A 12,772-nucleotide genomic window follows, 5' to 3' on the forward strand; every position below is an offset into this window, starting at 1 on the left:
TTTTTTTTTTTGAAAATGCAAACTACTTTTTTCTACGTCCGTCGCCCAGGCGCCGACCAGTTCGCTAACGAGTGTCGACGCCGTCAGTCGTTTCGCAACGAGCGAGGTCGTTCGCACGAACGAGAGAAGGACCCACGCCCGAGGACGAGACACACAGCGACGACCGACGCCAATGTCCCATGGTCCAAAAGGACTGGAAGTCAGTCGACTCGCGCGAAGACGACAACTGAGACACAACGCACAAGACACCCAGCCCGACCACGGGAGGCCGACCCGGACGAGCCCCCCTGAGCCCCCCCCGGGGCCCACACGGACGAACTCCGAGCCCCCCCCCCCCCCCAGAGCCCCCCACCGGAGACAGACGAACAGGGCTGGCCCCCCCCCTCCGGCTCCCCCCCCGCGGGGGAGAAGGGGGGGAGGAGGGGGGGGGGGGGACGGGGGGGGGCGGGAGGGGGGGGGGGGGGGCGGGCGGGGGGGGGGGCCCGGCGGCGGGGGGCGGGGGCGAGCGGAGCGGGGCGGGGAGGGGGGAGAGGCGGGGGAGGGGAGGGCGGGGCGGAGGAGGGGGGGGGAGACGCGGGCACACGCGAGGCGAGCGGGGAGCGACGGCGTAGGACACGGGCGAAACAACCGCAATTCTTTTTCTACATATCGTGTTTGCAAGCAATTTATTTTGTCTTTTTTGGCCCTGAAAACGAGTTTTTCAACATTTTTCATACTACCCCCCTCAAGAAAAATAATGGTCCGTCCCTTAGGAAGTGAGGATGGTTACCGCTGGCCAGGAAAATGGATTGCAGCACGCGAGGCTCACGTTTTCAAGTTTGCACTGAGTTCTCAAAGTTTGTCAAAGTATTTTGCAGCATGGATCCCTGCATTTTCCAGCTCCAGTCGGTAGATTACAAACAAATATTTAACAGTCTTTGGAGTCTGTTAACTCACCGTAAGCTCCAGATATATCAGCTCGCTAATCTTTTTTACATCCTTGTGACGTGACAGCAACTCTCCTTCCCGTCTGACAAAATAATCACAAAATTATCACAAATTGAAACACAATGAAAAGCAAATTCGAAACTTTTAAACCAAAAATTGTCCTGTCACTTCTATCTTGTCGTTTTCGCAATTTCCTATAAGAATGTCCTAAACAGCAGTTGACGACTTTCTGTAGCTGTGGTGCTTGTACCCATTGATCTAAAGAAACGTTTTCTGATTTTTTCAGTGTAATATTTCAGTGAGAATATTTTTTGTATATTTTAACATTTGATCCATTATGAGGAATTGCACGTACATGTGCAAAAGTATTAACAATACCTGGTAAAATCTCGATTGGCTTCTTTCTGTTTACGAGTAAATAAAGTCCTTTGGTGAGAATTTTCTTCGTCTAGTCTGCAAGAAAAGAAAGGCCGCATAAAATGAAAGTAGCACAAATTTTCAAACGTGACAATACGTGATGACATTATACCAATTCTACGCCTTGCAGAGACCGTTCCGCAAAATTTTCAAATCCTAAAAAAGGTCATGACGGCTCGGAGAAAAGTTGCAAGTGGTGAGAGCTCTCGATTTAATTCCACAATGTGGCCCGGGTTGGATTCCCGGATCCGGCGTCATATGTAGGTTGAGTTTGTTGTTGGTTCTCGTCCTTGCTCCGAGAGTTTTTCTCCGGGTTTTAACCAACACGAAAGCTGTTTTATTATTTGTTGGCCACTTGCCGGCGACTGACTTGCTAAAAAGACAAGCACGCAAAGATTTCTCAAGGATTTTAACCATAATACTCACTTTTTAAAATCACTTGTTAACGCTTGTGAAATCTTCAGCGACTTTCTGATCACCTCTCGGTACGTTGGTGCAGATAATGTGGGTGTTATTAAGGCACAATCTGTCAATGACGACTAATTTACAAACAGAGATTTTTCCTAATTAAGCCTGGTTCTCATATAATCGCCCTGATCGTTGCTATCGCCTCTGTCACTTCAAAACGTTTTCTTGCGATCGGGGCAATTATATAAGAACATTACCAGATACGTTCGCTAAAGTCTGCGGCGATTGGGACAATCACGATCGCTTGGATCGCCTGTGTTCTATCCTTCTAGTTTCTCTTGCCCTTCTTCGCCGTAAAACTGAAGTAACTGAGAAGATAGGAGGCCACAAGTTTTGCTCTTTCATTGAAGGCTGCCATTGTGCTGGATCTAGGGCTAAAATGATTGTTTTTCGTAGGTCTTCGCTCACACCAGGCGATCGGAGGCAAGATTGAATATGCGAGTCTGACGTTTTCAAGTCTATCTTTAAGTCCTTCAATCTTCAACAAGTATGTTGACGTTCCTTCGATTTGAACAGAAAAGTGCGTGCATGTCCACTTAATATTTTATGTTTTTTTATTGTCGAGAATTGATGGGCCATTAAAAAGGAAGAAGAAACTAAAGCAAGGCGTTTTAAAGGATATGGTGGCAATGACTTGATTTCTGTTCTCTGAATCAACACTGACGTTCCTGAATCCTTTGATAGTTTCTGCATCCGAAGAAACTGTTCTACCAGCGGGCTGTGACCATAAACATCGAACACACAGCGACTGAACTCTGGACCCCTACCCACTGGACATGACTGCAAAACAGAACAGACACACATGGAATTTCAACGTCTGTGTTTTTTCTTGTTTCTTTTTTTATATTTATAATGAGGGTTAACTATTGTCATGTTCTGATAGTGACGACCCTCGTTAGCTTCGGATTCATTTGGAAGACCACTTCCGCGAGATCGCTTCTTCCGGGATTACCAACAGCCGTAAAACTGTATCGTTACTTTCTTTCGTAGTTACTTTCTGAACTACGGTATTTAATTAATGCCTTACACACAGGATAGCAAAATACAGCCTGATTCTCTAGACCTGTATACAACTGTGTAAACCGATTTTATTTATTTATGTTATATATCGAACCAACCAATGCAACCAAGGCACCAACAAATAATCTAAGCTTATTAGAGGAACATACCTCCCTACGTTTCTCTGCGCGATTTGATTTCTGGACACCAGTAAACGCGTTAAACGACGACACTTTCGCCTGTAACCGACTCAAAGATTGTGAACTCGCAGACGCCCTCTCCTCGTTTACGTGATGCGGAGCCAAGCGATTTACAGAGTCACGCAACTCTTCGGTGTTGATCACGCTAGTGTTGTGTGACCCCTTTCTGACAGCCATTGACTTCCTTCTAGCGTCACGGCCCTGGGAAGCTTGGAAGCTCCCGTTGTTTGGAGCTTTCTCTTCTATTATCAGGGGTAATGACTTATGACTTAGCTTGTTACCAACAGAAGACAGGCTACTCTGTTTGGATAAATTCTCTTCACTGAGTTCCGCTGGAAGGGATACTAACGAGCCTAAAAGGAAAAAAAAAACGATTAGTTTAAGTGGCGAGCTCTTACTGGTTTCCATATATTTCTTTTATGTTAGTTCTGAGAATCTGTTGTCTCATCAAGTTTTATCGTCACTCGTATGTCTGCCGGGCAGTGTGAGGCGGTGTTTTGTTTTGATAAGGTACACTTGTCTACAAGCATTTCCTCTTTAGATCTTAAGAAAGCGGACCGAGGCTAACGAAGCCGTAGTAAATGCGATCTAATGAGAGAGCTGGCTATACCCTGCGTCACGTTTTCTTTATCGTTGGTCACTTTTCGCTCACATTCTGAAACCTACAGAGGGCCAGCTCGTAGTCCAGTGCAAATGAGCTCAAATGTGTTAGACACTCAACGCTTCCTCTAGTGGGGAGAACTGTTGCGTTTTATACATCCTAAAGATAATCATACATGTAGATAAGAGTTCATATATTATGGAGTACATAAGATTAGCCTCCCACTATTGGTGTCATAACACCGTGTTCTTTTGATGATGATAACCGGGAGGAGGAGAAAGATACAGGAATATAAAGGGTATCAAAAATCAGGTGAATGCTGTGTTTATCCTGTACGAGTCATTTTAACACCTTTAGAAGCATCTTGCTTGATTTGCTCATCTTTTCGCATATCTTTTGGTTCCAGCGCCTTGAAGTTCCATTTGTCCCAAATTCTTGGTACAGGCTTGGTTCCTAAATGTGACAGAAATTTAAAGTTGTAGAGATTCAGAATTGTCACTAACTGATTTATACACAAGGCAAGAAATATATGTATTAAGCCCTATATGCATACAAATTACCATACTTAAAATGGTAGCCTATCAATGGTACACCGGCTGCTAACAGGCTATATCAAAGAGCAACTTAATTGTTAAGAAGCCTCTTTGAAAACCCTCACTATTATCTCTCTGCCCGATTCCTCTTCACATAGCTTCGACACTCCTGTATTTCAGGGGCACCCATCGAGAATATAGTTCAAAACTACTTAAAGATAGCACCGTTGAACGTATTTTAGTATTTAAACGGTAGATATAGGAATATTTTTATCCCCTAAAATTTTTTTATCTGTTCGGATTTCCTAGCTGAAAGTCTAGTGATCCGAAAGTTATAGGGATCAAAACTTACCTTTTCGAAAAAAAAAATGCCAGCCAGAGAAGGGCTCCCGAAAATTCTAGGTGACCTTTTTAGAGCAAAAATCCGTCTAAAATGAACAATTATACCATTTTTTAGATATTCGAAAATCCTAGGAAAGGCAGGCAAGCAAAAAAATTTACAATGAATGTTCCGAAAATTCTAGAACTCAAATCGTCTTCGAACAGATATTTTAACGAAATATTCCGTTGGGTGCCCCTGGTATTTTGCCATCGGGTTTCTACAACCGCCATTTATACACACATGAGACGTTACAATGTACCATTATTGAAGTACATTGCATATCTGTTCTCACACGTTCCCCAATAGGTAATACAAACATAGATACAAAAATTATACCCACCAGCAATCCACTCATGAATCAACTGAACCAGGTCCTCTTTGAATTCATCTCCAAACTGCTTGTAAGATGTTGGAAATGCAGTGCAAAATGTGCAGTACACAGCTTGAGCCATCAAGTCAGGGTACCGCTGAAACAGCAAAAACCAAAGTAAAACAATAAGGTTTGCAACTAGGTCAATTACAGTTTGATTTGGTGTGAATGTGGCTACAAAAATGACCAAAGATAATAGCCATTACGTACAACGTACAGTGTATCACACATTGAGATTTTTTAACATTTCTTCATACCTTAAGAAACTTATCCCTGTATTTTGTGACTGGAGCTGTAAACAACATCTTCACATAGTTGTGGGCAATGCGATTAAACAGCATTTCTTGGATGTTCCTGCTGGGCTGTCCAAAAGAGATGTGGATTTATTAGAACATAGCGACTACCAGCTCCACCTTAAACAGTCTTATGCTTAATGCTTAACAAACCTTGCTACAATGTACTAGTGACTAACATGTACAATTGCACCACTATCATTAAAACAATATTTTTCGTTTGACCCTGAGAATGTGCTAGAGTTGGTTTCCTGTTTGATGTGCCAATAACTGACCAGATACAGTGATGCTGTTAAAGTTTGTTTCTCCGTTCGATTTTTTTGTCTACTTCTCAAACATGAACAAAGAATTTTTTATGATTCAAAAAATGGAATGGCGGTATTGTGGGATACATTGTGTATTATCCGCTTAAGTAAAGCATCTTTTTGGCATTAGAAACGCTGCTCCGAACTGGTAAAAGCGCCAGTTTTGGACTTAAATTTGGAGTTGCAATTTTAGTCTAAGTTTAGTTTTATTGCATGCGTCTTCTGTTTCACGTTTGCCAGACGGATCAAAACACGTGCATGTTTATATACTTTCACTTGACTATGCAACTTCCTCTTTTTAAACTGGTTTTTTGACAGACTATTTACCAGTCACTCTTCGAAGGGATCTTGCAGACCATAAAAAATAGCAAAGTTGTATAAATCGTTCCAGGGGTCAGGTAGCCCATGACCAACACGCCACGCCAGCACTGAACTCTCTGCAGATTTTAATAACCTTTTAAGCGCCTTTCGCACCACTTGAGAATGTCACTTTCCCCTGCATTGAGCTTGAATTGCCTCTGGATATGGGTGTTTTTTTATAATTTTTTTTTATATAGAATGTACGTCCATTACAGGATACTGACCTATAACTTTAGGCCCAAAGATTAGACATTGCAGCCAAGCTACAATTCAGTCAACACTAACCTGATATTTTTCTAAGAAGTACCACCAAAACAAGTCCTGGAAAAGAAGTAAGAAATTTTTGGTGTACTGCAGGCTTTTAATAAAAAAATTGCCTTTATTATGAATACCACAGATACACTGTACCTTAAATTTCAAACCCTGTAATGTATATCAGGAGTGCATAATTATTATACAAAATATTCTTACAAACTTGATGAATTTGTTGTCTACTGTATGTTTCAGGGCATTTCTTTCTTCTCTTTCCATCTTGACTTAATTTACAAAGCATACATATAGCTGACCTACATGTACATATATGGCACTAGGAGACTTTGCAAAACGGCGAGACAGATATCTTTTCTGCGAGCCTGAGACCTTTTAAGCCTTGCAAAAGAAATCGAGACTCCGAAAAGCCATCAAAGGAAAATTCAAGACGAGGATCGAGACCCCGGAAATTTGGCTAAAAGTTTGCGTGACCTGCATTTTTTGAAGGAACAATCACTGGTCACCCCTACTAGGATATGATATTCTGCAATAATTAGTACTTAAGTGGGCGTCCGTGTAAGAACCGACCACTCGATTTTCGGCCCAAAACAGAATTCCTTCAAATTTTCTGTGCAAGACAATTGATCCTTATGATAAACAAAAATAGCAATATTTTGGCTTGTAGTGTTATTTGTCAATATTTTTGGCGATGATTGCTGAGAACGTCAATAACAGTAAAAGTGAGTCCGCTATGCGAACATGTGTGGACTTTCATTTGAATAAAAGTTGACATTATGAATTAATCAATGAGTTACTGTAGCAGTCAACAACTTTAAGTTTCGAATCGAGTAATTCGAGATACAAGGCGAAAAAACAAAGAACTTGTCAATCAATTTATTATTTACAAGACTGTTGGAAGAACAAAGTGTACTATTACTTGTCTTATGTACTACGCTTCAAGAAACAAACGTTACCATTGCCGCTTGGGATGTCACGCAATGTGAAGGAGCGTGGTGTGACCCTTTGTCACGTCGTTCACGACAAATGCCTTTTTTCATGCAAATAAAAACCTAGAATCCTACAAGAACAGCAGTTATTAGGCCAAAAGCCTTTCCTTACCGCTAGCAAGATAGGATACTATTTTCATTAAAAAAAGAAATGTTGCGTGGAGCACGTGAACTGTCTCGCATCGCTTGTTTACACAACCCTTACTTTTTGTGTAAAGCTTGTGTAAACAACTCATCGAAAAACTTATTTTCTTTCAATGAGTTCTTTTTTAACCTTTTTGGAATGAATAAGAACTTTTCAATAAGCTTTCACAAATAATTTCTTAGTAGCTTGCGTAGAAAGGCGGAGAAACATTTTTTTCTGTTTACGAAATATTCACTTGAAATCGGTGTTTTGAGAGGCGGCGAAGTACGTTATTTGAACCGACAATTAAATTATTTTGTCGCACGGTTTGGATATATGCATATTCTACGGTTCGATGTTATTTTTATTCTTTTCATGACAATGTTTTAGTTCAGTTCTGAATTCGACATCGGTCTTTTGTTAAATATACTACTTGAGAGAAATGGAGCTGGTGAATTATATCCCGGAGTCCAAGACAAGTAAAACAACATGATCAGCGAACTTGTTTTGATACAACTCGTTGTGCATTCATTGTTTGGCAAAGCTGAAATAAATAAATAACCAGACATTTGATTCGTTTTAATATGCGAATCAAAAATGCTCAAGCCGCACAGAGAAACAAAAACTGTGGAAAGCGAGTCAAAAGTGTGAAAAACAAGAAACGTGACCTATGACCGCAGTTGTTCAGCTCATTAGATATGAAAGATTTCAGCCGTCGTGATTGTTATTTCACTTTTCATCTACGCCACCGCTGCCTTTGAAGTTGTTCCTTGATGTATATTTTCCAGCCACCACACGTTCTTCGAAAGCTGTGTCAAAAAAGGCTTCTAGATTCAAGAATAAAGTGCGACTTACTCGATACTGATCGAATTTCTGGGTTTACTGCCTTGGCTGCCCATCTCACCGAAACTTCGGATCCTCCGATCACTGTCGAAAACGTCCGAAAGCACTAACCCGAGTTATCACGGAAAGTGACCCCCCAATCGGAAAAAACTGCATGACAACAATGTGTAGACTTTAAAGTCCACACAAAAACCGAAAAAATCATCTTGTTTCAAGTCAAATTTCGGCGTCGCGCTCAACGCGCTGAAAAATTACGCTTTAACTCAAATACAATGAAACTTTTATATCATTTTATTTTATGTCTTGTCTATTAGTTCATGGTAAAATATTTGAAATCGGACTTAACAAAAATTAAATATGATTTTTTTAAAACACCCCATAAAGAGCCATCGCAAAAATCACGCAAACATACTGTTGGTTAGAGAGGTTTTTCTCAAAAGTTTAACGCGATCTAGAGCCCTGGACACTATCCACGATTAGTACTAGAGTTGGTGTACTAGAAACAAGAAAAAAAGTTTTGGGCACTAAGCTTTTTGAATTTTAGGAGTTCTATCAACAAAGCCTATTTTTAACGGTCGTAACGCGCGTCACGCAATTTCTTACTATTGTGTTTCCTATCTTTCCCACATAAAACAGTTGTCCGAGGGAGCAAATATTTTTGAAACTAGCTTTCTGCTCGGAATAAGGCATGGACAATCCTACATTTATCAAATATCGCCCCATAAATAAGAATTAAGAAGGTTAAATCATGAGCGGCTCCGGTATGAGTTGTCTTTAGTTTCACCGGAAAGCTTCGAAAAAGACGTTTCCGTGATTTGGATATCATAAGGAATGAACTATGAAAACCCCTTTGCGCAACATTTTGACAACGAGATTTTTAACAACGAGAAGTTTTATTCATAGTATAAAGTGCCTTAAAAAATTATGTACGGCGAATTTACATCGACTTACTACGGCGAAAATCTTTGCAGGGAATGTAGATTTCAATCGGCTAACACGCTGGAATGTAAATGTTATTTTTAGGATGTCACGTACATTAATATTTTGCCCTCCCTTCATAGTTCATTTCGTAAATTGTTACGTTGGCAAAGCAAAACGACTTCTACCATTGGTTTCGACTTTTGCCCATATGCCGTCATTAAATACTTCTTAGTCTTTGCTGAATTCAATTTATGCACATTTGTAGCAGGTCGCGGCGTATCAAAACAAAGTTGATTTCAATTCTGGTAAAATTGACCCCCCAAAAAAGAAAAAAAGAATTGGGTGTCTAGTTTCTTTCTCTCTGCTTCCTCTTTTATTAAAAGATATTGTAAGGCTTACATCGATGGCGAATCGAAAAAAAAAAGGGAAGTAAGGGACCTGTCAATGCAAACGAAACATTACTCAAGCGTTGTTGTAACAACTGGCGAAGCTTAAATCTATAACAGTCATGCAACTGTGCAGCGATTTCTACCCAGCCGATTTCGTTGAAACTTGCTCAAAATTTTTTTGGATAATTTTAACTTATTGACAGTAATAAAAAAGCTATCTTCGCGTTTAGAAAAATAGTATTACAGTCGAAGCTCTCATAAGCGGACACCCTCGGGACTCGAAAAAAGTGTCCGCAACTGGAGCTGGCCGCTTACGAGAATGGTTCTTGTAAGCGGCCACTAGAGGTGTAAGGGGATAGATGGCCGCTTACGGGAGCTTGCCCAGCTAACATAATGGTAATATGCATGTTAGTGGTGTTTCGAATTGTAACCGGACGTGGATGACGACAAAACAAACACTGAAATATGGTTCTGTAATTACAGTAAAATCATTGTGACGAACGGCGATGTGAAGTTGATTGATTAATACAAGATACAGAGGTTTTTTATATGATTTTCTTTGCGGTGTCCGCTTACGGGAGCTTAAAAACAAAGAAAAAGTCTAAGTCGTAATCTCGGAAAGTGTCCGCGGCCGCTTACGGGAATGCCCGCTTACGAGAATTAAAAAATACAGAGTTTGTATGGGAGTAAAAACGGGTTTTCTAACAACTGAAGGTGGCCTAAGAAGAGCTGTCCGTTTACGAGAGTGTCCGTTAAGAGAGATTCGACTGTAATAATAAAAATAGAGTAATTTAAATATGCTGATATTTCCTGTTCATTTATTTTGTTTATTTTATAGTTCTAGTTTGTCATTACGACTACCAAAAAAAATAAGAAAAATCGGTTTAACTTTCCATGCCCAAAATTCGATTTCTAAAATAGTACCTCCGCTCCTGGAGATACCCGCGGGCAGACTCCAATTTGGGGAGGGTCACAATTTTTGGTTCCAGTTTGGGGGAGGATCATAATTTATTAGCCCACTTTTTCCACAATTTCGTGGGCCCTCCACCCCTGATAAATAATGACCGGTCCCTAAAGTGGATAGTATAACTAATTTAACTCAGCAACAAAAAAAGACGACTTTAATCCTTTCCTACATTAACAGTAATACAGGGCTTTAAACTATTTTTATTTTCTCGGTTCACAGAAAACTATTAAACGTTTGAACAACAGCCAAACGCATCGGCGAATTGAATAGATAGCATTTGAACGTTTTTTCCTATTGGCGACAGTCACATTCTTCCAAGAATGAGGACAAGTTCATTACTAGATTTTTTTTCCGATCTCGTAAACCAAAGGGAATCTCAAAATATCTTATATCTCCTTAAGCATAACTACACTGAAACTGTCAAGACTTTCGTCTCGTGCCAGGTCACACAGGCAGTAAGAATCATAGCAGATTGGATGCCTGGGACTGAGTTCAGCGGCGACGCTCTCTAGCACTTCACGCCTTTCTTCCTCTTCCTCCTCTGCGTACACATCCTGCATCTGTAACTCTTGGTTCCCCTCCTTTCTTCGTGTGGCCGCTAGTCTCGAAAAAAACCCTGTACTTGACTTTTCGTTAGCCAGTCTTTTCTGTCAAATATCCGCAAACCATCTGGTCTTCTTGTTGTTCTCATGTCTGCAGCCACTTTTCCAGGATCTGCCTTGTTGCCGGTTCTCTCTCCAAGGTCGAATTTTCTCGTTAGGTATTGTTTAACATCATCAGGAAATCGCACGCCTTGATTTCGCGCCTTGTGTAGAGCCCAGCCAAGCTGTAAGTCACTGCAAAAACTAGGAGCTTGATATTCAAATTCGTCTCCTCGCTCATCGCAATGTGCTACCGGTGCCCTGCTACTTCCCTCGTTGTTGTCAACATTAAGGAATTTCTCGGCCCAGTCTCTTCTGAGTTTGTCATACACCGTTTCGGACCCTCCGCGCATTTAGCGGTGCTCGGCAACATCAAGATGATTCTCAAGCTCACTAACTTTTTTGAAGACCATTTGACACCCAGGCTCAGGGCAAGAAAAAAAAAACCGCTGGTTTCCTCACCATCAGTTGATGTGGCGTTATGGATTCGTGCTTCCTTGACTGGAAAAAAGTCGACATCTATAACACGATCTGTAGGACCCTGAGGCTTGACGATGATGTCTTGGTAGGGAATGAGCCTCCCTTGCCCTACACCATAAGCTCTCCAGATCCTAATGCCATTTGATTCAAATTTAAAGTTATGATATCTGCTGAAATGATCTGTCTTTTTTACTTCAAGTGTCTTTTGAGACTCATTCACAGAGCAAACACTGGCAGTTGTGCCTCGGACAGGACGTTCGGAAAGCGCTGTATAGCTGACTTCATCGGGCAAAGGATCCTATCACAGACATCTTTCCCGTATTGTGGCTCGGAAAAGTCGTACCGTGTGACGGTGATACCAACTCGGTTCCCAGCATCTCTTACGGCCGCCACGAGAAAGTTGTTGTAGTAACAGCCTGCTTCGTCACTTCTAAAGTTCACCTGCGTTATGTGAGGATGTTCCTTCTTTAAGGCCTCCAGTGTGTTCTCGATGATCGAGCAGACTGCATACCAATCCTGCTGGCAGGAATCAAGGATGTGAGCATATGATTGCATCTCAACCTTACCAGTGCTGACATTCTTGGTTATGACGGTGGATATATGCCAGCTGAGCCCTCGTTTTCCGAACCATTCGGACTGCTTCTCACGATATTTCAGTTGAAGAAATTTCATGGCCCAGTCCATTATAACAATGGCGGACGTCGCGTCGGCTGTTTTCAGTAAATCTTGCTTCGCCTCTTCCTGGTTTATTGAGCGGACAATGTGCGCTTTCCATAGCAAGATATCTGACTTTGCGCGGTCAAAGTCGTACAGTAAATCTTGTTGTTGTTCTGAATTAACTGGCGTCCAGGATGGACCTTCGATCTCAAGTCGTAGTTCCTGAAGTACTTTATTTAGCCCTTGGCAGTCATTGCAAGTGGATAAGTGCTGATGTGAACAGGACTTTTGGAATTCGGGTTCTACCGGATCACTAAGTGCTGCAGTGGTCGGCGCATGTAGAATTATTTGGTTGGCAGTTCACTCGGAATTCATTTTGAAGATAGCGTTTAGCATCTCTGAGCTTTTGACGAGCTTCAAGGCACCACTGCTTTTCCTTTCCTCCTTTCTCTAAGGTTTCTAACAGTTTGTCGAGGGTCTCAAATCCCGCTGCGCCATCGGCAGCAGTATTGTCCAAGCCCTGGAGCGATGTACGCTGAGACGCCTTTCGAACCTCCAAGATTTTAAACAACGTAGATCTACTGAGTGGCTCATAACATTGTTCTTTGCAGTATTCCAAATATTGTTCAATCATTGTAG

At 41.4% G+C, this 12,772-nt stretch overlaps 1 protein-coding gene across 1 annotated transcript in view; it reads right to left on the minus strand.

The window, feature by feature from the left end:
• The window catches only part of LOC144631288 (protein FAM227A-like), a 35,324-nt gene that overhangs the window by 1,841 nt on the left and 20,711 nt on the right, over positions 1-12,772 (minus strand). The window contains exons 8-16 of the mRNA XM_078489689.1: positions 6,141-6,176; positions 5,155-5,259; positions 4,868-4,994; positions 3,964-4,065; positions 2,982-3,364; positions 2,433-2,592; positions 1,771-1,846; positions 1,306-1,380; positions 937-1,009 (exon numbers count right to left, since the gene is read on the minus strand). Of these exons, the coding sequence (XP_078345815.1) occupies positions 937-1,009; positions 1,306-1,380; positions 1,771-1,846; positions 2,433-2,592; positions 2,982-3,364; positions 3,964-4,065; positions 4,868-4,994; positions 5,155-5,259; positions 6,141-6,176 (1,137 nt within the window). The remainder of the gene's footprint in view (positions 1-936; positions 1,010-1,305; positions 1,381-1,770; positions 1,847-2,432; positions 2,593-2,981; positions 3,365-3,963; positions 4,066-4,867; positions 4,995-5,154; positions 5,260-6,140; positions 6,177-12,772) is intronic.

Source organism: Oculina patagonica, chromosome 12 (assembly GCF_052425735.1).
Source record: "Oculina patagonica isolate OP01 chromosome 12, crgOcupat, whole genome shotgun sequence".
Taxonomy (NCBI): Eukaryota; Metazoa; Cnidaria; class Anthozoa; order Scleractinia; family Oculinidae; genus Oculina; species Oculina patagonica.